Raw genomic sequence first — 27,541 nt, forward strand, 5'->3', positions numbered from 1 at the left:
ACAACTTCTGAACAACTTAAGGCAAGCCATCTGTATAACACGGATGATATCTCTGCACAGTTTCATTTGCAGAATTTCTCTGTAATGGTGCTATTTTTACAGGAGATGGTTTAGGAATCTTCATTCAGATTTCAGATCTGGCACTACAGAACACATAACAAACAGGGGGGGAAAAAATCATTTGTACTGAGCACGCCAAATACATAAATTCAGTGCCACCGTACATACCATTTTCTGTAAATCAACCATACTTATTCTGCCAGCTTCTTTTTTCATCTGATCCACACTCTTCTGGGCTAAATTGAGATAGGCTTGTAGATGGTGACGCATCATTGCCAACCGTAAAGCACACAGCAGGATTATAATCCACAACCTCACAGTATCAAATGTATCTTCAGACATTCTGTGAATAAAAAAAAAAAACAAAACGAAAGGGTAATGCTTTTTTTTCAAAGGTCAGTTCCTGGTACTTGAATCATACTGGTGATAATAAGGCACAATTTAGAGTTATGAAGTTCAAGTGCAAGTAATAATCATTTGTGCTTTTTGCTACTACTTCTTAAGTAGCCCTTTTGTAGCATCAGATCCAAATTAGTACCCATACACAAGAACAGCTCTTAAACGCTTAAATTCTGAGAAATGGAGACAGAACACTGAAAAAAAAAAGCTCACTCGGATAATTACAAGTTCTGAGACACACAGTTCTGGGTAGGAAATGTGTACTTGAGTTGTTTTAGGTACCCTGCCATAGCACAACCCTCACTTTAACATGAACCAAAGTAAAAAATGGAAGCATAAGATAAACACATTTGCAATATTTCATGTACTAGTTCAGTGATCACAGAATCACCTTAGATGAGCATCTTCAACCTGGAAAACAACAGAAGATCAGGCAATCATATCTGGTTTAAGTCTATTTGAATACTACTATTTTAACTAGACCAACAGGGATGATGATGACAGCCACCTATGCTATTTATGCAATATTTCAGATACCACTCTTCCTGAAAATTCTTTCCTTTGCTATGTTTGAAATATTTTATCTAGTCTATATGCAATTTGTCTAAGCATATATCTTAAGACACATTGCTTATCTCAGTCCTGATGCCAATGTATCTCAGCTGTCTTCAGTGACACCAAGGTTCCAAAAGGTGGTGGCAAAGGTGGTGGCAGAGGTGGTATTCCACCCCTTGCCAGAAAAATACAGCACTGTAAAGATGCCCAAACATAGCAGCTTTTATGGAAACTGCCACCTAACCATTCAACGATAGTTCCTGTTCTTCCAAAGGAACAAAATCCCTCCAGAGCTCAGCTGCAACTTCCACAATACCTTTGACAGCAGATGCTATAAAATTTTGAGCCTTTCACATTTCTGTGACTTTCCCAGGGCACTACTAAGACTTACGGTTTTGCTCTCAACACCTCAGAAATAATTTTTAAAGGGATTCTTACAAAGGGACACTCTCTTTGCCCAGAGGTGGGTTCATAATGTAGTCCTTAGTGATTGGTTTTACCCACAGTAGAACCATAAATAAGGGTGCCAAGAAGTTTATATGTAGCAACGTTCTGAAAGAAGAAAAGAAAAAGGGGGAAGTTATTAAATACAAAAAATTACCATGCTGTTGGAACTGGGGGTACAGATTCAAAAGGAGAAATTCAAATTTAAAAGAGTTGGGTGAGGGTGAGAAACTTACTTCCCTATTTTATGACTTACATTTCAACAAAACAGTAATATTATAAACTATGAAATCACACTGGTTGTGGATTAAAAAAAGGTGCTTTTAGAATATCTGAAAGCTTGATTTATTCCAAATAATCTAACCAAAGGAGCTACCTGCATTACACCACACTATATGAAAAGACAGCTGTTGAAAATTTCTACATGATGGCATAACATGAAGCTGCACTAGTCACCACAGTTTTAATCTAGGTAGTCAGCATCTCAGGTGAATAATTATTTGAAATACACTGCTATATTACTTTTTCTTTCTTTATTAAAAATATATTCATGATAGTTTCAATGAGCTATACAGACAAGGGGAAACAGATCTCAGGGGTCAGATTTCCCAGTTTAATGAAGATTTTTACTTATAAACCTTGACTATATAACACTTGGTACTTATATTCAATTAAAGATACTCAGGGGATAGAAGAAAAGCTGTAACAGCTATTCCATTTGTAAAGCATGGTAGGAAACTGCACTGTTAATGGAATAGTAGGACTTTCTTGTAATCTATGAGTACAAAACAGACAGCAGAACTCGAAAAGAGGGGATAGTTTTCTGGAGTTTTTCCAGAATTTAATATCTTATTTAATTTCTGAACCAAACATCCTATTCTTTTTTTTCATTACTGAAAAGAAAACAGTTCAAGACTTTGGTGTTAACAATCTGGTGGCTTTGCTAGTTTAAGACTGACTCAGTAACAGAATCAGCCTGTCTATACTTCCATCTCCAACCTGAGTGCTTCTACACTACAGAAAATTTGAAGTAATTGAAAGTTATTCTAGCGAACACAAGACCTTACTGATTTCAAACTCTCAAACTTCCTAAAAGCATTAAAATGTTTGCATGTTTCAGGAGATGTCATCACATACACCTAAATCATTGGCTTCAGACAAAGAAATAATCACTGATTCCATGTTGCTAGGAAACACCATAGCACCAAAGAACAGTCCAAAGCATTTCAATGACTTTGGAAAGCATTTTACCTGAACTTCTACTTTATTTAAGACATCCTACTGAGTTAATGGACTAGAATGTTCCAAGGGTTACCAAGAATCCCTTTATGTTCAGTTGAGTACAGGGAGAAAGGCTGAAAGACTCCTGAAGTAAGACTTGAAGAATGAGGGTTGATTAATTAAGAAAACTCAAAAAAGGGTATTGCTGCTAAAGAAAAACTAGCAAGATCAAAAGAGATACCAAATTATTTGGTGGGTTCTTTGGGGTGGGACCTTTGTTTAGGGGGTTTTTGGGTTGGTTTTTTTTTTTTTGTTTGGTTGGTTGGTTTTTTTATTTTGGTTGGTTGGTTTTGGGAAGAGGCCTGGGGACTGGATTTTGCTGTGGTTTTGGGCTTGTTTTGTTTATTTTCCAAACATTTATTCTGGACTTGACTGCAGAGAAAGGCATTGCTCTCCTGCACCCAAACTGAAAAGGTTAAACCTTTGCATCACTGACAGGCCAGCCTCACTCAGTCCCTCCCTTCAGTCACTGTCAAACAACTGTAAACAATCAATAATCATCTGCCCATTGTTAAAAACACATCACCAAGAGTAAATACTGATCTCTTCAGACCAACCAGAAAATACCACTTGACAATGATTGTGTTTGTAATTGCATTACCTGAATACCTTTATATCTGACCAAGTTTAAATCCATTTAACACATTTATTTTGTTCTAGTTGAATAGTAAAAGCATCGGTAGAGTTTTGAAAATTATGTGCTTGGTGTTGCAGTTATCTTCAACAATTCCAATATCCTCTAAACATTGTATAAGAGAAGATTTTTTCATAACCCCACACTAGTGGATATTAACTACTCTTTTAGTTACTGATTAACTAATTTCTGTTAATCTGTTTCACAGATTTTATATTTCTGCCTAAGATCTTGTGCCTACATATCAAGGAAGACGTTGGAAAATTAGAGGATACTTACAGAAAAGGCACAAGAAAATTTAAAATATTGAGAAACATATAAAACAAAAAAACCCCCAAGCAGTTTAATTTATTCAGCTAAAAAGAACAGATTGGGAAGTGACTAAGCCACAGTCTACACATAGGTAGAACCTAAAGAGCAGATAAAACAAGTCAACAGCTTGCAGCTGCACCTGGATACATTCAACTACAAGGAGTACATTCAACTATAACACAGAGTACTTGGTTATAAATATACCAAGAGTGAAAGACACATTCTAAACACTAGTTTTTAAAATTGGCACTTTTCAGGGAAGGGGGAAAAAAAAAACTACAGTTTGAACATTCATAATATCCATATCAGAAAAGATAATGGTTCTCTCAGGAAAGTGACCAGACAAAATGATCACAATGGCCTACACTGCAGAATCTGTTATTAACATGTATTAAGACATCAAAGGTCAAGGTCTATGAAAGACATTTGGAGTTTTTCCCTCAACGAGAGAATGCTGAAGAGAAATCATTAAATTGGACAAAATATCTTAGTACCAAACTCAAGGACAGTTGAAAATGAAAATATTCCTTTAAACTGGAATTAGCATTTGACCCTTATTAAATATTCTGGGTCTCCTTTGACTCTTACCATAAATTTATTCAAGGCATGACTCTCACCTGGAGGTGAGGTGATAAAAAAAAAAAAAATAAGAGTCCATGGTTGCACCTCTACTTCCTGAAAGTTATCTTAGCTTCCAAGAAGGTAAAATGGGGGAAAGGAAGCAGCTCGTCAGCAGAAACATTCACGGTGGAGCTCTTGCAGGAAGAAAGGAAAGCTCCTTTAATTGGGACTCTAATTACAAGGCAAAGATTGTAAAAGACTGGCAGAGCACAGGTTGAGCAGAAAGAGGCAGGTGGCAAGTCTGATCAAGATACAAAAAGCAGGCAGCAACAGAAGTCTTAGTCACTACCTCCTTGTTGGAACAGTTTGCTTTGTTGACTTTCAAACATTACAGATTTAAGACTGAGTAGCATATACCTATGTGCATATATTTTCTCTTACTGTGTTATTTTTTCTGTTGCTAAATTCAGAGCATCCAGATGCATTTGAGCCAGTCGCAAGCCAGGGAATGTCAAAAAAGCACCAATAAGTGAACACAGAACAGCCAGGAACAATTTGAAGGTTAGTTTAGACACAGGACCCCTAAAAGAAAAGAAAGGAAATAAGCATTTTCTTGGGGAGGAAGTTGGGGGTGGGTGGGCTATCAGAGACTATTTCAACTCAACAGTATCTAACATTTAATAAAAAAAGTAGACAGTATTCTATAGTTTTACTCTGGAATACCAGTATTATTACAAGTCAATAAGAAGTTTCAAAAAAACACGTCACCTATTTATCTCATAGAAAAACAGAAAACCTAAGCTATTGGCTAGAAGATGTTAAATTTGTTAGTACAGAAGAACAAAAAATGAGTTTTTATAATTAACTAAAATATAACAGAAATAGATAACAGAATGAACGTAATTATGTTTTTAAGAGAGGAACAGATGCATCATAAGACAAAATGGGTGTAAGTGACACTACTCACATTCTACCTTTATCCATTTTCACAGATTTATCCGAAACATACAGGTGGCCAATTAACATGTCTCTTTCAAGTGATTAATTTTCATGAACTATGCAGTTTATTTTAAAGTTGCAAAATAAAATATCTAGGATCAACTGAATTACAGAATTTAAAAAACACTGGATTACACAAAAAAACCCCAAGTAATATGTGACTAACATATTCAATAGGAAACAAAAACAAATCTAGTGATCCACATGAATCTGATCCTTAGCCCAAGTCATACAACTACCAAGAGACACCACCATCAACTCCACTGCTGCTGTAAACAGCCAAAGCACTGCACAAATTCAAAATAAACAAACAACATGAAAATTAATACAGAAGTTAGTAAACTTGTAATAGCTTAGGAAAAGCAGAATGAAGGCTAAGGAGCACATGGGCTTCAGTTAAATATTTCCCATGAGTTCACAGCTGACTGATCTCATTTGAGGAAAATTCTGTTACTCAAAACTAGAGATTCCAAAGCTTCTGAATGATACTTGAGGACTTCCAAGCAAGAAATTCAAAGTTGCACTCCCACAGCAATGACATAACCCAGAAATTAATTTTAGAGCACGTGTGCTCAGGAAAGAATTGTAGTAAAAATCATTTTTCAACACAAAAAGGCGACAGAGATTGTGTATTTATAAAAAGTCAGAAGCTATGAGATGTTTCTTTGCCAGTCTATACAAAACTTGGAAGTCCTGTAGCAAGCAGACGTTTTTGCATAATAGGAAAAGACTGCTACAGCCTAAAAACAGGACTGAAAGACAAAATTTACTCCTACTCCATCAAAAGCTCCATAATGCAGCTTTTGCACACTTATCCTTTTGGATACCACGGACTGGCAAAAGAATAACTATCATCTGTTTTAAGCAATTCTTGCAAAGCTGAAGGTAAATTACCATGAAAAAAAAAACAAAACAATTTTATAGCTTTGAACTGTAGTTTGAGCTACAATCAAAATGTCAGTGCAGACACTCTCCAAAAAAAACCAAAAAAACCCCACTAAAACCACACACCCAGCCCACAACCCCTGAAAAACAAAAAATTCAACTTAATTTACTTATGAGCACTGCTGAAAGATTTTCATTAACCTACCTCTTCACATTATTACAGAGATATTAAGACAAATGCTTGTTAAGAAAATCCAAGTGGTTCAGTTATAAATGCACACATAAAACATACAAATGTATTTCCAAAACTTACTGGGATTCCAAACCCTGCTTTTCAAGAAACTGCATAGCACTTTCTGAGAAATTCGAGAATCCTGCAAAGATACATGAAATATATGCACATTAATGAAGTTCAAAACCAGAATCCCTTTTTGAAAAAAAAAAAAAAAAATGAGGTAATAGGTGATTTTGGAATGTCTAGCATAGCTCTTTCATGTGCTAATTTGTATGCCATAATGCAATAAAACTTGATTATTAAAATATCTGACTTTTGTACACTTCAGGAACATGAATAAAATTAACTTTATTTTTTAGAAACATCTGTTGTGGGTTTTTTTTTTTCAGCAAACAAGCTTCACTTTACTATAAAATGCAAAACAGATTAAATGTAAAACAGGAAGGCAAATACAATTAACAACACAAACAACGTAGCCAAACATTATACCTTTTAAAAGAAATCAGGGAAAATATATAGGATAACCTTCAGAATCAGCATTCCAAAGCAAAATTTTTTAGAATTGATGCTACACAGAGTTAATTTTAACAGAGATATTCTCAAAAATACCTAAAAGACAGACAGGAAATAAACTTTTCAGGCCATGCAAACACTAAAGAAAGGACTTACCTGACTCCAGTCCAAACTCCAGGTAGTTTTCTGTCACAATGAGAATTGCCATTGCTTTCACAAAGAAGAAAAAACCAAAGGTGACACAGACTGATCTCTCACCTCCATCCTCTACTTTGAAATAATGGGTAGTCAGTGAAAACAGTACCTTACTACATGAGAAAAGGTCAAGGAAAATTTATTTCATCAAATATATATTATCATTTATTTCATAAAATATATTTAAGAATGATAAAGCTGTGATTTGGTCATCTACAGTAGGGCTGTTCTATGATATGCTATTGTTTAAAAAAGAAGTAATATGTGTTTAGCCAGTTCCAGGTTAAAATTACAAGATACTGTGAAGCACAAAAGTCATGTACTGGATAGCCAGAAATGCTCTGGAGCATAATTTTGACTTGAGCTTACTTATAGCTCATAGTATTAATACTGACTATTAACCCAGGAGAATTAAACCAGACATTAAATATAAATTATTACATAATCATCAGTTACATCAATAAGTCAACTGTATCCTCAGTGTGTAATATCCAGCTGAATGAAAAACACTCTGTTAAATTCTGTAACTCAAGTTTTAATAAATCTTAATTCCAAAACACTGCTTTTGAATTCAAGGACTGTGACATCAGGGAAGTGAATAAACACATTTTTAGCAACAAAGGTACAAGTGTTTTTTCCTGGATACACATCCCTAAGGTACACATACAAACAGCAAGAACAGAATGTTTTAACAAGCTCTTCTATCAGTAATGAGATAAATTTTCTCAACTATGAGTACTTCTGCTCATAGGGACTGCAAACCTGCCTTCAAGGAAACTGTGACAAGTGGCATGGGACTCTTGCTTAGATTGCTGCTTAGCTGTTTAGTAAACAGAAAACATGAAAAAATTAAACCTATTTCTCTACTTTCATATGCATGTGTTCAGGATTTCTCAGGAATCAAAGACCATAAAACAGCACACTTAGTGCCATCTAGGAAAAAAAAAAAAATCTGTCTCATACTCATCTTGGGAAAAAACCCTAACCAACAATCTTAGAAACCCCTATATGGTCTGGCAAGATATACTAAGTCTTTCCATGTTATTCCAGTGTCATAAATATGAAAATATAAGACATTACCTGTTCTGTTATCAAGCTGCTTTTAAAATGTATACTGAGTATTCTCCTTTTTTTAACTAATTTTTAAACATGATTAGTTACAAAGTTAAACAGATTAGGATAATTTAGGATAATTATACGTTGTCAAATCCTATTACTATGAACTGCAGCTCATCATAATTAATTTCTTTTTCAAATGGCAGGCAATATCTAGTCCATATTAAATAAAGCACTTGGAGATTACTCAAGATATTACCTGCTTAAAAACAACAACAACAAAATAGAGGGGAAAAGGAAACCACAAAAGAAAAAGATTAAGTGCAAACTCTACCTTTTTCCCCACTATGCAGTAAGATATTTATCATTATTGACCTTTTTTTTTTTTAATACTGGAAGTGTTTTAAGATGTAAACTACATTGAAACGTGTCCTAGATATCTACTCAGTAAAATATCTGAACAACCAACAGTTAAAACTCTCAAGAAACTATACAATTATGCAATATCACACTTACTTAGGCAATATTTATTTAACATACATATTCCTGTATTTCATGAATATGCAGAAGTACTCATGCCCACACCATAAAGTGGCCTAAGCAGACCATCTAGTAACTCATAAGTTCACACTGATCAACTTTTCATTTTTTCAAGAATAAATGGATCTATCTAAAGGAAGACCTACCACATCTTAAGAAGAGGCATATAGAAGGTCATGTAGACTGTGTTCTGGATCAAATTTTAGCTGAGTTTAAAAAGCACTTTCCTTTGCTATGTCGTGGATATTTTCCAGAAGTAGCCCATGAAATTTACTATGCTACCAATGACATAAGGTTATATAAACCCTATACATAAAACCCTATACATAAAACCCTATACATAAAACCTCCCCAGGTAACTGACAGCTTCCCAGATGAGAACTACCCTACTTGTACAATACCACCAACAACCTTCCTAAATACCTTGCCTCTCCAACAGAAACAACTGCAAACAACACTGTTTAAAGATTTTTATACAAAAAGGTAAGTAACCTGACCTGCTCACTTGTTCTCAATGAGTGGTAAATAGCTGTAAAAGCACAGTAAATCACATTAGGCACATGCTACTATTAGGATCAGTCATCTCTCAGTGTTGTCCCTCTTGCTCTGTCCTCATGTACTTTCTCCCTCCTGTCAATAAAGCATTTTGTAATTTTCCAAACAAAATCCCTGCTTGTAAGCTGGCTGAAAATACTAAATTTAAAATTCTGATCAATAATTCAGTTTGCTAATTCAGGATATTTGCTCTTACAGAAGCCACCTTTCCAGATTTCAAAACAGCAGAAATCATCAATCTGTGCATAGTTGCTATCTACAACTCTAAATGAGAAATTAAAAAAAAAAAAAAAGGTAATTAAGACACTATGACCAACATCACAATGTGTCTTTACAGACACTAACATTACTTTTGTAAGAAACACTGTGTAGCTCATCTTTTAAGCTAAAAATTCACAATGAACAGGTTGTTACCAATATTGTTTAAAAAACCAAATAAATGAAAAAAAAGGCTCAACATCTTTGTTTTCAAAGACCTCTTGTTACTCCTCTTCAGATAACAAAAGAGAGTGCATGAGACATGACCAAATAGCACAGCATCCTGCAGCCTTTCAAAAACATTAATAACTGAGCAGGTGGTACAGCAGGTCTTGTAAATGCTGCCTCCAAGAAACATGATTTTATGATTCTATGAAACACTGAGTCTTCTTGAACCTGTCAAACCATTCAGTGATTTACTTTTCTGTTCTTAAAAAAAAAAAAAAAAAAAAAAAGAAAAAAATCAATCAGGAATTTCTCTATCCTGGGATGGGAGTATTTCCCCACACTCCCAAATGTGAGGTTGTTGTTCACACTGTAGTGTGTCCAGTGGAACAGGGGTGACACACAAGAATTCCTGCAATGGATGAGCTGAGTCTGAGCTGACAGTTGAGCATTCACACAGCCTCCCAGGGGTTTGTGGCATCTTTCAGAGGTAGCTGCAAAACATTCCAGCACATGAAACACACTGAACACTATCTCAGTTGTTCTTAGCACAACTGCCATCAACATAATGCCAACATGTCCTGATGCTGGACTTCAAATCCTGAATTTATGTACTACTTAGAGTAAACTTATGTAAAAATACTGATGTGTAGACTACATTAATTTCTGATTTTTTTCTGAATATCTGCACTACAAATATGAAAAAAATACAAATATTGGGTAACTGCACGGAATGCAAACATCCTCTTTTGCAAGACACAGCTGAAAAAAATTCCAATCATCTCTTCCATCTTCTCCTAAGCTTTCTTTTTGGTCATTCTGTCAGCCAAATACTATCATCTCTTTACATGCCACACCCGTCATCAAAATACAAAACTGTTTTAGAATTACTTCTTGACATACCACATTGACAGCTTCACCTTTCTTCACCCAAAGACATGTTCTGCCCAGAGTAAGTTATGGTAACATATTTATGGAGATGTTAATCCTAACAAAAAGTTTAGCCTGTGCTTTCATAGAATCACAGAATCATAGAATTGGCTGGGTTGGAAGGGACCTCAGAGATCATCAAGTCCAACCCTTGACCCTTTCTGGTACTGCAGCCTTCTGCATTGCCACCAACCCCTGCACAGGGTCACACTACTTCATCCCATGAGACCAGGAACCACATAGGTAAATACACCAAGTCCTGCTCAGTATTAGGAAGCAATGACTTCACAAGGATTTCTACAAAATCACCTGCTCTCTGCAGAAACCTCCAAGAAAAACAAGATTTAGTGCCAAAAGAAAAAAAAAAAAAAAGTAAAAGTTGAACAAGCTGGCAGAAAACCAGTTCTGACCATTTCCTTTGTTTGTATAACTAATCAATGACTGTTCAACAACCTAGTACTGGATAAGTAATTACACAAGGTTATACTTGTATACAATTATTTCCCAGAAGTTCTTTCTTTCTGAAGGAAAGAAATGGTCATACACATCAGGCCATTCTTCTCCAGGCTTTCCCAAGTTTGCACAGGTTTTTAGAAGTGACAGATGAATTTTAGACTTTAACTTCTCTAGCCTTTCTTTCACCTCAACACACTGATAGAAGTCTCTAAGAACTTCCTCTCTAAAGCATAATGCCTATTACCAAAAACTCAAAACAATATTGTTTGCCTTAGACAATGCATGCTTAGATACAAATATCAACAACTTCACAGCTTCTTAAATAAAATCCAATTTCTAGCATGTGATCTTATGCTTAATACTGCTTTATCTTCCCTTCAGTCAGGTAGGAATGCTGGTGAGAAAAGATCACTAATGTCCTTCTGACAGGCAGTGAAATGTTTGTATCCTCCAGGTCTAAATGTGCAATTAGAGCTCAGGTGCTTCACCCAGAGTAGACTAAAACTGGAGATGATGGCTTAGGCTCAATGCACATAAAAATAGCAGGTGATATAGAAACAATAAAAAAAAGATGCTAAGAGCTCCTTGCATTTTCACACTACTAAGACAGAAAGCTTCACTGCCAGACAACTTACGTCTTTTTTAATTACTGGATTTGTTTTTCCTCTGAATTGATGACCAAATGAAAGCATTAATTAGAACTGTATACAAATAACACTGCAAGGAAGAATTACTGCAGTGGATTTTTGTACAATATGTAATTCATAACTGCTTCATCTCTAGTGGCAATCACTGTGGTATTACTTAAGCTGGCTACAGCTGAGATTTGGGAGATGAAGCAAATAGGGTGCTGCCACCAATAAACTGAAGTGTTGTGGCTTTAGTATCTGAAGCCTGTTTTCCCATTAACCTCCCCCTCATCCTCAAAATAGGAGTCAAAGGTGTTGGCTTTCTTTTCCAATTCCTTTAAGCAGTAGCTGCCCCTCTTTCTCCCTGCCAAGATTAAACTAGAGTTTCTGACTTAATTCAAACAAACAAAACAAAGGCTGTGAAGCTACGTACTAGCTGTTATATTCACTATTCACTATATTCACTATTAGAGCTATTTCATCATTATAAGAGACAAGCACCAACTTTCCCACAGACTAGAAAAAAAAACCTTTTGGACTCTGGATCCATCCACTGGTAAGTCGAAGGAGAAATACCTGGTCTGGAAGCAAGCTACTAACAGTCCTTTTTTTTTTTACATAGTGTGAGTTGACATCCCCTTCTATCAAGTTTTTACTCATTACAAGGAAAAATTTGGATTATCTTTCATACTTCAGGCTACTTAGAATAAAAGATGTCTGTCCTTACCGTAAAGGCAGCACAGATTTTAATAATTACCAAGCACAGACAAGTATTAAGCATATTCAGAACTTTTAGCTGAATAAAACCAAACAAATGTTTTTAACATAATACCACAAGCTATTGTCAACACATGCACGCAAAAAAAAAGCCCTCAAAAAACACCAGAACATAGTTAAGAATCTCTACCAAAGAACAAGCATTTATAAAGAGTCCATTTTGAATATTCAAATCCTGTACCTACCCTAACTTAACACTTTCTGACTGTCAGCTGTTAGGGAGGAGAGGAATTACCTAAATTTATTTTCTAACTCAATTTAGCATAACCTGCACTCCTGCAGGCCCTTAATTCAATGCCCCTGCTTTACCACATCATTACAAAGCAACTTTCCTCCCTAAAGTGTATGTCTGGATTAGTATGTGGAAAGCAGTTCATGTCCACACAAGCATATGATATTGCCATCTTCAGTAAAATCAAACACAGAAGCTACTTTTATTTATAGTTAGATATTGCTTGTTTCCTAAATACTCTGGTTTTTCTCCTTCAGTTTCAGAGAATTCAACTTTTCATAAAGCTCTGAAAACGTTCCACCTCAGCTCCTACAACTGCCCACAGGTTTTATTTTCTGTAAACTTCGTAAGAGTGTGTTGAACACATTTTAAAGTTAAAAATTAATGCATTTATCTTTGCAATAAATTAGTACATTTTACTGTTTTACAGTACATTTACAATATTACTGTACTATTTCATTCAGGAAGTATCAGAATAAACATACTGAATGCAAAAATAGTGCAGTAAATTGTGAATGCTTTCTGTTCAGAAATTATCTCTGACTGCCAAACTGGGCAAAACCCAATTAGTCTCGATACACAACATAACTACTGGTAAGCACTAACTGTATGTTCATATAATCGTATTTTTTCCATAAACAGTCTGGTATAAATGTTAACATGATACTGATATCAGCACATAAAGAGCATGTACAGCATATACATTAGCCAGTAATGGCACTAGCTTACAGGACCCTTTTCCCAGATGTTTGTGTAACCAGCCAATCAACAACAGAAAGCTTTATGTGAATTAACAACACAATGTCCCAGTATAGGTTGGGGGCTGACCTGCTGGAGAGCAGTTTAGGTGAAAGAGACCTGGGGGTCCTGGTAGACAAGAAGATGACCATGAGCCAGCAATGTGCCCTTGTGGCCAAGAAGGCCAATGGCATCCTGGGGTGCATTAGAAAGGGTGTGGTTAGTAGGTCAAGAGAGGTTCTCCTCCCCCTCTATTCTGCATTGGTGAGGCCACACCTGGAGTATTGTGTCCAGTTCTGGGCCCCTCAGTTCAAGAAGGACAGGGAAGTGCTTGAAAGAGTCCAGCGCAGAGCTACTAAGATGATTAAGGGAGTGGAACATCTCCCTTATGAGGAAAGGCTGAGGGAGCTGGGTCTCTTTAGTTTGGAGAAAAGGAGACTGAGAGGTGACCTCATCAATGTTTTCAAATATGTAAGGGGTGAGTGTCAGGGAGATGGAGTTAGGCTTTTCTCAGTGGTGACCAGTGATAGGACAAGGGGTAATGGGTGTAAATTGGAGCATAGGAGGTTCAAGTTGAATATCAGAAAAAATTTTTTTACTGTAAGGGTGACAGAGCCCTGGAACAGGCTGCCCAGGGGGGTTGTGGAGTCTCCTTCACTGGAGACATTCAAAACCCCCCTGGACACGTTCCTAGGGGATGTACTCTAGGGGGCCCTGCTCTGGCAGGGGGGGTTGGACTAGATGATCTTTTGAGGTCCCTTCCAACCCCTAGGATTCTATGATTCTATGATTCTATGAATTGCAGAATGATGCAAAATATTGGGAACAGGTAAGAGTGGTTTGATTAGAAAACAAAACAAAAACAAAATAAGTGGAAAAAAAAAACCAAACAGAGAAGGATACACTGCAAAAGCCAAGACAAGCAGACACCAGACTACACTGATATTCATTTCCTGTGAGGGCTTCACAACGCTGTAGTAGGCTTCAGTCACCACGTACACAACTGTGGCTGCAACAGTGAAATCCACCAACCACTGATATTCCGGAAAATAATGCAATGCTGAAAAACACAAGTTTGCAGATGTTTGACATTTTAATACAGTTCTTTCATATATAAAATGGAGTGACAATTAAAAAACATTTTTTTGATTAGCTGACGCCGAGGTAGAACCACACCACCCAAGGAAAAAGCAACAACAGCAAAAAAGCCACATATTTTTTAGTTACCAACCTGAACATTACTTTCTTGTTATTTGATACTTGACTACTACTCAAATTCATAAAGCTAAACATTTCTCTCTTACATAATCTCAGCTTTTATACATTAAAATCCTCAATTCAAAAAGCATACATAAATCTCAACATCACAACAGAAAATGGTTCTCTAGGAAAGTATAGCTGGAACTCCAGGTGAGAGGCTTTTTCACTCTCTGCCAAAGATTAAAAGCTCATTGGCAAAGATTTAAAATACTATGTGTAAAAATTTTTTTCCCTAAAACAAACAAACAAAAAAGTGTCAAAGATACTGATGGTTTAGACTTCCCTATTTTGTTAATATTTCCTATGCAGAAATAGATCAGTCTATATTTCACTGTAAAAACTCTGGGCATCACATTGTATGGCAAGCAGGCTGGGTGGTGTGAAAGGGGGAGCTCCTGTAGGTGCTGGGAATTGCATAAAAACAATTTATGACAACAAAGTGCAGGCAGTCCCTTCCCAACACTGTCCTTACACCTACAATTTTAAAAGTCACAAAACATTAGTGAGCATTTTTCTGTTGACTAAAACCTACCTGATTTCAAACACATGAAACGGCCCAAACCCTAAACTTATTTTTAAATTAGTGTATGGTTAGATTCAACAGAAGATTGTATGCTTTTTAAAGACAGTTAAACCCTCCACTCTGTATTTATGAATACTCAAGGACACAGTTAAACCTCTCTAATTTCAAGCAAATAACACTAATGGAAACTTGTGAGTGCTTTAATTATGTGCCAGATTTGAAAAGCTCTGCATTTCTGTGTATTTTATATGCTGTCTCTGATAATTTAGGAAATCTCCTGCATAGCACTATGCTTCCTCTTTATGCATAGAACCCACGTATATAAAAACATACACAGGAAGAAAACACGAATCATACGTAACTAAATATCCATAAATGAGTTTTCTTTAACAGAATAACTGCCTATGACTAACAAATAAAAGATTACCATTTAAAAACATAGCAACTTCCAAAGCACTGAATGCTGCCTGTTTCTGTACTGCCACTTTTGGTTTCCAAGCATTTGACCTCAACGATTCAGACGTGTTGTTGAAAGGTCTACACTTCAAAATGCTACAGCACATTTCCTATTTTTAACAAGCAGAAAGTGCTTCAATAATATCTGCCAGTTGTCACTTCCTTGTACAAAGCTATGATCTTTATTTGAAATAGACTATGACGTGATCTTTTAAGTGTTGCCTTACGTTGCTATGAATGCCTGATGTAACAATAGAGCTGCTTTATGTGGATTTCACTTACTTTATGTTATTTCACTTACTTTAATGTTACTTTTGTCTAATTGCTATTAAGATGTCACTCATGGCACAACAAAGAAGAGTTAGCCCTAATTCTTGCCCTCTCATTTAGATTTATTATCAGTTGCAGTTCCATTAATTCATTGTCTCTAAAAAAAAAATAATATATTGCAGCATTCATTTCAAACAAATACTTTATAGAAAGAATATGGATATATTTGAAATAATATCCTATTGTCTGCATCTACTTATTCTTACCAATAGTGTCCCTTTCAGTCACAGATTTTGTTTCCAGATGAAGATCAATGTCTTTTGGAATGGTTAGGGGTTTGTTTTCAATATGACCATTGTATTTTCTGTAAAAATAAATAACAGATAATACAAATACATATTATAACATATTATTGAAAAAAAAACATCTTTTTTAAGAAAAAGTGCATACCACTTTTCTGCCAAATGCAAACATTTTTATCTCAATAGCTAAAAGCATGAATTCAACTTCAAATCTTGAAAAACAACAAAGTATGCCAATGTTTCCTAGCTTTACCTTGCAAGGCTCTGCTATAGCAGTGTAGTTTGTGTTTAAATGTCTTCCATATGTTGCCACCTGAGCAAGTATTAGGGAAAGATCCAGTGGCAAGTATTGACTCCAGCCCACTGATTTTCTCTGTTTAGAGAGCTACAAGGTGCTCGAGTAAGTTCCCAGTCTCAAAGTTGAGCAATGCAAACACAGCTACAAAGAAGAATATAACCACCATGCCATACCCTAAAGAAACCCTGAAGAATATCAAAGCTCTTCTGAGACTTTTTAATTGAGCCCTAGACCAGGATGCTGAAGTGGAAGACCAGGATGCAGAAATGTTAAAAGATTTTGGACTGAAACTAAGTAAAAAAGACAGACAGACTTAGCAGTATTAACTTATTAAACATTCATTGGGAATAACAGCAAGCAGTAACCTACCTTAGAAGACATGTGATAGGGACAAAAATAATTTAAAAAAAAAAAAAAAAAGCAAATTTCCTAAAAAAGCATTAGGCCTTCATGGCATAAATGGATGCATAGCAAATAAATAACACAGGCTGGACCAACCTAGATCCTCAAAGATCTGTTTTTACTGGACCTCAAAGAGAGTTCAGAGATAGTTTTCTATTCAAAAAAGGTATGTGTGGGAATACTCTTGTTTCAACAGACTTAAATTAAATTTAAAATTGAAAATTAATTTTAAAATTTAAAATTTGTTTCCATTCATACCCTGCTTATGAAAACAATAATAAAACCATTTATAGCAGTATCGATAGCAATCCTGGAGATCCAATACAACTTCAAAAGGAATGATCCATCCTGATGTCTTTAAGGAGACAGAAATTACGAAGTACTTCAGGATACAGCATCAAGGAACATAAAGGCTCATTTACTCCTATCATAGAGGTGACAACTTGTAAGGTGACTGAGGGCTGATCCTCACACTGATGAACCCCTCCTGATGTCCTGAATTAAGCAACCTGAGGATGCTCTGAACCAAGGATTCATAGAATCATAGAATCATAGATTTGGCTGGGTTGGAAGGGACCTCAGAGATCATGAAGTTCAACCCTTGCTCCACTCCCCCCGTGGTTCCCAGCCCATGGCACTGAGTGCCACATCCAGGCTCTTTTGAAATATCTCCAGGGATGGAGAGTCCACCCCTCCCCTGGGCCATTTTGATACCTGAGGCCATTTCAGCTATCAAAACAACATTTGGTGTTCCTACACTTTATTTATGCCAAGGGATACATAATCCATGAGTCAGAATGAAAACATACCCATGACCATTAACAGCTTTAATTCAAGGTAATTCATAGTAACTTTGAACCTTTTCATTAAGCCCAACAATTTAATACAGCACAGGACATTCTGAACTAGAAAATCTGCCTAATATTCATGTGCTCTTACAAAGTACAGCATAATATACTGAATTGTAATATGCTTTGAATAAAATGGACAAGTTGACCCTAAAGCTCATTTTCAAGCAAGCTCCTTAGATCTCCTTATAATTCCTTCATACTGGAAAAAGCATTTATGAGCAGGTACTACATTTTTCAAGACTATAGGCTTGACAAAGCAAACCCTTCATCTAGAAGAGACACAGGAACAATCAAATAGACACATCTTTAATTCCTCTTTAATTCCCCTACACCATCTGTTTCGTATCTCCTTGGCTTACAGGAGCAGTGCATTCCATTTTGTGCAGACTCAGAAGGTACATCCAGACCAACTCAACAGGAACAACTCCTACTTTTTGTTTCTTCTCCAGCAACAGCCACTTCTTTAGAGAACATGAGGTATTTTTGACTAAAAAGTGTTATTATTCATTCTTCTATTACAACAACAAACCAAAGGAATCATTTAAGCCTTGACAATTACCATCCTGTTTTCTTGGATGCTCTATATCCCCAGTAATTAACATTTACCCTAATACAAACAACTACCTACAGCTATTACAGCTGTTAATTCAGTAAGAAAACTACACCACTATAGTAACTAAATCACATCATCAATATTTGGCTGTGCAGACATGAAAACACAGCATCACATTTGAAACATTAAACAGAGAAGTTCAGTAACTAAAAAAGGACTTAAATATATGGGAGACATGTGATACAGGTTCCTATTAAATTTCACAGGAAATACTCCAAGTATTACAAAATTTAAGTTTTTGTGTCAGTACACACTAATATGGAATTCTTCTACTCAGCTGAGTGCATGTAATTGTTCTGGTGAAAGTGGCAACACGTTTTAGATGGAAAAAAACTGGCAAGACTGAAGAGAGCCCATTAAGAGCAACAGACAATTATTATTTGGTAATGAGGTTGTGGTTTTCTGTTTAAGGCTGCTATGGGTGGACTTACAGTTACGTATTTAATTTCACATATGAACAATTGTTATTTGTCAAACAGACAGTTTTAAGTTGTAATGCTACTTAAAATCATTTTGCCTCACTCTGTTATGGAGAACTGTCACATAAAATGAGGTTCTGAATTTTAAAGAACATTGCAACAAGCACGTAACAAAAAAACTTACTCAGTATTAAAGGAATAACATTTTTTTTACCTTCAAGTGTAGCAAGCAAGGTTGCTAACCATATACCCTGAGAACTACAAAAGATGGGGTAAATCAGTTTGTGGATACTACGAGCCCATACTGGAATGAAGAAAAAGTATTACAGGAAAGCTCCTATGTCATCAAAAAGAAAGCCAAGGAAAGAAGAAGTTTTTTGTTTCAAACACAGTCAATTCACAGTCTTGAATCAACACAGCAGTTCTTGGTTCTTGCCACAGTTTTACCTCAGGAAGGCTGTTCCAGAACATTCCACATTAATATTCCACATTAAGCTGACAGACAGCTATCCCCTCCCTCTCAGTCATCTTCTTGCTAGGTTGAACAAGACAAGCCCTTTTAGTCCCCTCTTGCAAGACAGACTTTGTTTCCTGGGTGATCCTAGATGCCCTCTGTTCACCTGTTCATGTACAAATCCATTTTTCCTGAACAGGAATGATCAGAACTGCACACAGTAATCCAGATAAAGTTTTACACCGGTGCCTTGTCCAAGAGGATTAATATTTCCCTATCTCTTCTACTAGAAATATCTCACCTAATACATCCTAGAAGCACATTTTTTTTTCACAGCTGAGTAAGAGTAGGGACTCATTAGTAATCCTACGTTGAACTAATAGATTCAAATCTTTCTTCACTTGCTTCAAGATGAAGAGCACCAATCCTATAGAAGATCTGCTTTCCTCAGTTTTTCATCCAAATGAATACATTCACTAAAAAAACTTCCCTGACACCAAACTAGCAATTTCAGACCAGTTCTGTGAACAATAAATCAACCAGTTCCACACAACTTGGACACATTCAACTCTCTTAAATTGAAAGAACACAGTGTGGTACAGAGCTGTGACATTTAATGCAAGCAGGCCACTCATACGCAACTAAGTTTTTAATACACATAAAAATAAAGGTTGGTGGGCAAAGATACTATAAATTGTTTATATTATAACAAGTCCTTACCTATCTTTTTTGCTCTTCCCTCTTTGTTTCCCTGCAAGAATCCGTAGTTCATCTTCAGTAGGATGCTGATACCACCTTAAACTAAACAAAAGAAAATATCAAGGAAAACAATCTCAGTTTTAGTGTCTTGGCTGTTTTTTTTAAAAAACCTGCACATCAATATAAACCTATATGCATATTAAAACACTGGTCACTTGCAACACCTTAGCAATGGAATTGCTCACACTTCTGAAGGAAGAACCACCAAGACCTGGACAGGCTTGAAAAGCAACTAACAAAAACCTTCTGGAGTTCAACAAAGACAAATAAAATGTGGTAGGCAGACTACATCTAACAACAACACTCTTTTCCTAAACACCTCCTCTGTGGTATCTTCAGCTCCCATTATAATAAGTTCTACTGGAAAAAAAAAAAAAAAAAAAAAAAAATCACTAATTTACATGTAGCTCAGCTTCAAGTTTTTCCACTTCCACAAGCCAATGCACCATCAATTGCTCATTTATTTAAAAGGCAAGTGCCAAGAAATTTCTGAAGAAAAAAAACAAAGACGGGCAAGTCTCTAGGGCACTACATTTTACCTTATTCTCTAAGCATTTCAGAAATCTGGCAGAAACCAGACCTTTTCCACATTCAGCACAGGAGCATTGTTGTCCAGATGCAAGAAGGAGGTCACTCTGACCTCTGTGCTGAAAAGCTGAGGCAGAGGAGCCCAGGTATAAATGAGAACAGACTCAGGAAATTTATCTGTATTTATGTGAAGTACCTTTTCCAGATTAGGAGGCCACTAATTGGTGATACAGCTAAACTCAAGGAAATAATTAGAGATGATAATGGAATCCACAGCCATCAGTGCTTCTCATGTTAAAAAAACCTCATGAAGCAGGACCAGTCAATTCTACAATGATGATTTAGAGATTATGTAACATCCAATTTCAGAACTAGAGAGAGTAAATCTGGAAAATAAATATCAGGCTCAGATAACTTCAAGACATTTGGTAAGACTTGATACCCAGGTCTGTTTTGGGAAGGCTTCTGTCCCAAGGGGAAGTCTGGTCCACCCATCTTTAATATTCACAAAATTTGGCCTTTTATGTTAATACAAAAAATGTTATCATTCTTCATGGAGCATTGCCTACACAAAAAATACTGCAGAAGGCCCAGTGCTACAAGACCCATGTTAAAAGCAGAAAAAGAGTCCTTAATGCAAGCAGCCAGAAGCAGCAATACTATTCATCTTTTTTTTTCCAGACAATGCCAAGGACACTTCATCTGTGTACATGTGCTGCAAGACACACTGGATAAAGACTACAAGAAAGAATAGGTAAGATTGTAATGAAAGGTGGCTATCAGTAAATATAGAGGCTTCTGGCAGATCTTAACACACCCCTCTGTCCTGGTACTGCCCTTGACACTACATGAAACCTGGCTAAGGAGAGGGAATGAACAAAAACAGGTGGGAAGATGATCCTGGAAGTCCCTCCCTACCTGACATGCTGTGAAAAATGGTGCAGCAAAAATACAACACAAGAAGAAATCCCACTTTTGGCAATTTAAATTTTGGTATAACGAAGCATTAAACAGGCAGTTGCAGAGAGCTCATGGACTCAAGCTGGGGTGAGTCCCAAAGAGAGCAGTGATAGGAGGAGCTGTGTTTTCAAAAGGAAGGAGGGTAGATTTAGGTTAGATATTAGGAAAAGAATCTTCACCATGAGGGTCGTAAGGTACTGGAATAGGTTGCCTGGGAAGGCTGTTGATACCCCTTCCCTGGAATCAGCTGATGATGGGATTTCTTCAAGAGAAAAGAACTTTAGTACCAACCAATAAAATATCTCAGAGATTTGAACCATTTCACACTGCAAATTTCCCTTGGAGTAATTCATGAGCAGTTCAAAAACTGAAAACAGCAGCTAGTACAGACTGCATTAAACATGGAGTTTTGAGGAGGAGAAAAGGGGGTGAATTGTGCTTCTGGGGTTTTTTTTTGAGGCATCAGTAAAAGCTAAAGTTATTTCATTAATTTCTTTTTATCATTTGGTCCCAGGTGAAAAAAATTGCTGGTTTTGCAATTTTCTGCAAACTTTGCACATAAAGATATTTGTTAAGACTGAGAATCACACAGATAATCAGAGCATCCACCTTTTCATCCAAGAAGACAAACTACTTGAGAACCTAACTCCTTTCTATCTTAAATACAAGCTACAGGACGTGAATAAAAGCTGAGGAATAGTCTTCTAATTCATCATTCATCATCTCTCAGATCTGAAAGTGCCAGAAGTAGTTCAGTAATGATGAAAATCACCTATGTTGGAAGCTAACTTTTCACAAGCTTTTCTGCACAGATGGGAGAAATCGTACCTACTACAACAGGACAGAATTTTTGTTCTTTTTAACATGCTAACACAAATCAAAGACTAAACCACAATTTGCAATTAATGACAATAAAACATTCATGTTGCAACTGATTCATAGCTACAATTAATTGGATACCAGAATCTGGGGATTTTTTATTTAATAAACTTTATGCAACTTGCATTTAAAATCTCAAAACCAAGAGACAAAATATTTTCATAAAGGCAGAGCTAAAATGGTATTTTGTATCTGCTATAGCTTATATATATTTAAAACTGAGCTCCCACAACTGATACCTCTGTGGCTTTGGCATTTCCAAGTTTGTTTGAATGGCAACAGCAGCAAAGATATGCCCCAGTTAATCTGAATGAAGGTCATTAATGAATGCACAAAAACCTTCCATTTTCTCCTGTCTTCCTGAGGTGCACTGAAAGTAGAACACAACTGAGCAACTTAAAGCCAGAATTTTGGTAGAAAATGTTTTATTAGTTAAAAAATGTGAAGGCCTATGCAGATAAAATGCAGATGACTGACTTTAATAATTACAAATATTCAAATTCTGTTCAAACTCTGAAAAATAACATTAATTGGAAAAAAAAATCTGTGTTTCTTTACAAATTTAAGCAAATAGTTTCTCAATATGCAATGATAGCTGTTCATTCTGCAAACGAGTAATTACCTTATGTCTACCTGTTCTACCTGTTCTAAATTTTGAAGGGTCTGTTTCCTTTTAATGGATTGTGAGTGTGCACATAAAGGCACAGTTGAAATCAATGGGTCACTTAGGAGCTGGTGGCTTGCTTGGTTTATCCTGCCTTCCATCTGGAAAGGGCTCTGTATACATCCCAGACTACCTTGCTTAGAAAAGCCCCCCAACACTTTGGAAGAAAGATATGCCAAGTAACTTTAAATAAAAATTTAAAAAATTAAAAAACAATAAAGAAAGAATAAAAAAAAAAAAAGTTTTGGGAATAAAGAACTATCAAGTATGTTGAAGTATACTGACAAAGGAAAGTAGGAGCAGGCAGTAGCTCTCCCCAGGAAAGTGGACTGCTTAAGAGTGGGCCTGCCTGTGCCTATCCCTTAGGTGTGTATAAAAACCTCCACCACCTCACCCACACAGGTATGTCAAGGAAAACACTGTTGGAAAAAGATAAAACAAAGGAAAAAAGGTTAACACAGAAGACTATTTGTGAGTTGAAATTAGAAGACTTTTTTTTTTTATTTTTGCTTCCTGTTATTAAAATTCTTGTTGCAGTGAAGCTTCTGACTTATTTTTATTTCTGGAATACAGAATTATTTCTGACTCTTAACATAATTCTTGTGATCAGGAGGTTATTCACAATGACTGAAATTACTATGCAATGAAACAGTTACAAGATAAATAGAACAGTGAAAAGCAACAATGAGATTTTTTTAAGGCTACTAACATGAAAGGCAGTAATAAGACTCCCCTTGACTCCAGTGAGAACAGAATTCTATAGGCTCAAGTGCAGAAATCCTTTTTTATGTATTTATCAATTTGCAGGTGTGCAAAGATAAAAGGAGGAATGGATTATGGAAAACATTTGAACAGCAAACCTCACCCTATGTCTGGCATAAGGCATGCCTTAGAACAAGGATAGATAAAGTGAGAACTTCACAAGAACAAAGAACATGGGCATAATATTTAGCAAATCTTGAAAAAGAGCAATTAAATATTTAAATTTTTTTATTAATATTTAAGTAAACCTTAAATGGGACATAAAAAGTAGAAAATTTTATTTGAATAATTGCTGATAAAAACACAATGGTAGTTACACACCAAAGTTACATGCAGTGGTATATAATTTCATATTCATTAATGTAATAAGCTTTTTAGAGCACAGAAAAGTGACTGGCACCTTACAGATGTTGTCAACAACAAAACTTCAGAGATAAATTAAAAATATGATTCCTGTTATTCACGTGGCAATTACATTTTTCCATTACACCTAATCAACAGATACCTAACACCTATCCAAACAGCATTTAAGGTCATTTTTCATTACCAGGTCTTTGGGTGATGAGATGGGGAAACATCAACAATCTGGTGATTCTGAGATACAGAGGGAAAAGGCAATGGCAAAACAAACAGGACTGGTTAAGATTCCTATGGAGCACCTCATTATGCAAAGATACTCCTTCAGGAATCAGAGCAGAGATTTGGTACTCTCAAAATTTTAACAAGTACAAAAGACAGCACTCTACCTTGTAACCACACAAAGTTTTTTTTCTTCCCAAATGTAAAAACACAGTGCCCATGATTCTTTTAATACTTAAGATACTGATTTATATTCAAAACAGCTGCTGGTTTGTGTGATTATTGTGGATACAGCTACAAAGGAAATACTCCCCTTGCAACTCATTATGTTTGTTTGATCTATTGTTACGAGGAAGTAGTGCATTGAAATTTATACTAATCCAGTCCTATGAAATACTAAAAAAAACTAATAAAAAAACTAAGCACTCTCTATATTCAAGGCTAATCAGCAAGTGGGTTATCAAGAACTGAAACAAAGTAGAGAAAAAAAAAAAAACTTTCAATGATTCAATCTCTTATATTTGAAAGTATGCAGCTTGTGCCTTTAATAAGGTTAGAGCTGGACAACAGATAACTTTATAGCTGATACAATAAATAGCAACAAACACTCTTGTTCTTTTACAGCAACTCTGTCTTCAGACATTGAGCCTCTAAGTCAGGTGTCACAGTGCTACGGTAATAAATTTAGAACACCAGTGTATTTTTCAAGAAAATTACCAAAATTAGTATGTTTTGCTGATACTACTCTAATGCATAATTTTATTACCATATTTACACACAGGATAGCAACTGTTTCTCATCTTACCTGCCACTACAGAGAAGCCAACGGGCAAGAGAATAGTGAGGTATGATCTTCTGTATGACACTAGCCATTACCATGGTAACCACCAACTGTACACCTATCACACCCTGTAGAGGAATAATTTAATAATAAGTCAGTATGAGTTTTAGAGGACTGATACCTTTAAAAAGAAAAATAAATTAAAAACACCTTGCATGGTAAGGATAATATTTTTTCTCTCTAAACCAGAGGGGGGGGGTGGAAATAACATGCTGTATCAGTTTTCAAGAAATCCCCTGGGACTTGCTACCATCAGTTACATACTTTTATCAAAGGGAAAAGGCATAGCCAAGTCTTAAGGTCAGTACCACATGTCCCCCGTTTCACTGTCTCTAAGGCCACAAGTGGACGTGGCATTTCACAAGATATTCTGCCTTAAAATTACATCACTGATTACAACCTTGGGTTTTTGTGGTCTCTTCTGCTCTGACACGATTTAACAGCAGAGACCACAGAAACCCAACGGAATGAACAACAATTTAGAACATCTACACTGTGAATTTTCAGCTTCTGATTAGTGCTGAGCATTTTCTCCTCATCAGACTCCAGGCACGGGTTGGGGAGGGAGGGCAGGACACACCAGAATCTGCACAACTTCACTCCTATGTCCACCTCCTAATCAGGATTTGGCACTTGAGTAGAGTCAGCAACTATCTCATTCCCAATCACTCAGCAAGCTTTAATTCTGACCATCAGTTGTTGCTGAGTTTTATTTTAAAACACTGAGTGAAATATTGCATCATATTACTTTGTGTCTGGCACGTGAAATTCTATCAACACCATGAAAAAAACCCAGCATGAAGCATGTACGCTGTACCTCCTCCATTTGCATGCAAAAATTTTATTCTTAAAACATCACAAGAGAAAAAAGAGAACCACTGAACACAGATAAGCAAAGGACATTTACAAAAACATGCAAGTATCTAAGTATCTAACATGCAAGTATCAAGTATCTAAGTATAAAACATGCAAAAACACACTAAGTATCAACCAAATAAGCCATTTATACAGTTTTTCAGAGTATTTATTCATTAAACTTCTTAAATCAGCACCAATGCGCCACATTTAAGTGTTGGCATATAAAAGTCCACAGTCTTAGATTTCAACTTTCAGATATTGCTGGTCAGTAAATTACAAAGATAAAATATTTCCCCCCATAACTGCAGAAGTTGGGAATTACACTTCAGCAGCTTTGCTATAGAAGGTCAGGATGCAAAAGCAGTTCTATATATGGAAGAGTGTGCAATTAACCATTGGCAAAGACAACATGGATAAGCCCATCCATGAGAAACATTCATCATTCCCCAAAGGAAGAAGATTCAACACCTCACTGGCTGCACAGCATGCAGCAGTGCCATAGTTCAAACACACCCTCTCCCACCTAGAATACCTGTTCTCTTGGAGGAAATTAAACCACAAGTTTTTAACAGGAGTTCCTCTCCATGTATAAATAATCCAGCAGGGAAAGAGCAATTCTTACAGAATGGTGAAAGAGCTGAGGCTGGTAAGGATCTCTGGAGATTACCTAGCTGGACGTCTCCTGTTAAGAACAGGGTCAACTAAGGCAGGTTGCTCAGAAGCAAATGTTCAGTCAGGTATTGAATGTCTGCAAGGATGGAGCCTCCACAACCTCTCCACTGTGCCAGTGTTTGACCATCTTCACCTTAAACAATTTTTTTTTATTTCTTGTGTTTAAATGAGCATTCTGTACTGTGCTCACAGCACTTCCACGGGGAAAAAATGAGAAGTTTTACTCCACCTTCTTAATTCCTCCCCTATGAGTAAGATGCCTCCTGAACCTTCTCCAGGATCAACAGTCCCCATTCTCTCAATCTCTCCTGGAATGACAGATGACCAAAGTCTCTTCAACACCTTTCTGGCCCTGCACTGGACTCTCTCCAGTAAGCTCGTGTCTCTCTTGTACTGGAGAACCCAAAACCAGATGCAGCAATCCAGTACTGAGCACCTCTGTCAACCTGATGGTCATTCTCAGCATGATGCAGCCCAGGGTGCCACTTTTGCCACAGGGGTTCACTGGTGGTTTATGATAAATTTAATACCTTCCAGGACCTCTTCTGGGTCTTTTTCTGACATACTGTTTCCCAGGTGTACAGACCCCAGCACGTACTGGTGTCTGGACTTAACTCTTCCTCAGAAATACTGCATTTCCCTTTGATGACAGCAACACAACTACAAGATGTAGCAGCCTCTCCAAGTTCTGTAACATCTGCAGAACTTACTGAGGGTGCACTCTCTTTTATCTTCCGGATAAATAAAGATGTTAAGTAATACTGGCACCAGTACCTACTCCT

The 27,541-nt window shown here is 36.4% G+C and overlaps 1 protein-coding gene across 3 annotated transcripts in view; it reads right to left on the bottom strand.

Annotated features, from left to right (window-relative positions):
- Positions 1–27,541, bottom strand: part of TMEM161B (transmembrane protein 161B) — a 47,606-nt gene that overhangs the window by 11,330 nt on the left and 8,735 nt on the right. The window contains exons 2-10 of one of the 3 annotated variants that reach the window (XM_071732327.1): positions 25,194–25,297; positions 19,978–20,058; positions 16,185–16,282; positions 14,313–14,469; positions 7,035–7,186; positions 6,444–6,504; positions 4,688–4,828; positions 1,453–1,566; positions 229–403 (exon numbers count right to left, since the gene is read on the bottom strand). In XM_071732327.1, the coding sequence (XP_071588428.1) occupies positions 229–403; positions 1,453–1,566; positions 4,688–4,828; positions 6,444–6,504; positions 7,035–7,186; positions 14,313–14,469; positions 16,185–16,282; positions 19,978–20,058; positions 25,194–25,297 (1,083 nt within the window). The remainder of the gene's footprint in view (positions 1–228; positions 404–1,452; positions 1,567–4,687; positions 4,829–6,443; positions 6,505–7,034; positions 7,187–14,312; positions 14,470–16,184; positions 16,283–19,977; positions 20,059–25,193; positions 25,298–27,541) is intronic. The other 2 variants (XM_071732328.1, XM_071732329.1) reach the window with 2 other exon arrangements.

This window comes from Heliangelus exortis, chromosome Z (assembly GCF_036169615.1).
Source record: "Heliangelus exortis chromosome Z, bHelExo1.hap1, whole genome shotgun sequence".
NCBI classification, from domain to species: domain Eukaryota; kingdom Metazoa; phylum Chordata; class Aves; order Apodiformes; family Trochilidae; genus Heliangelus; species Heliangelus exortis.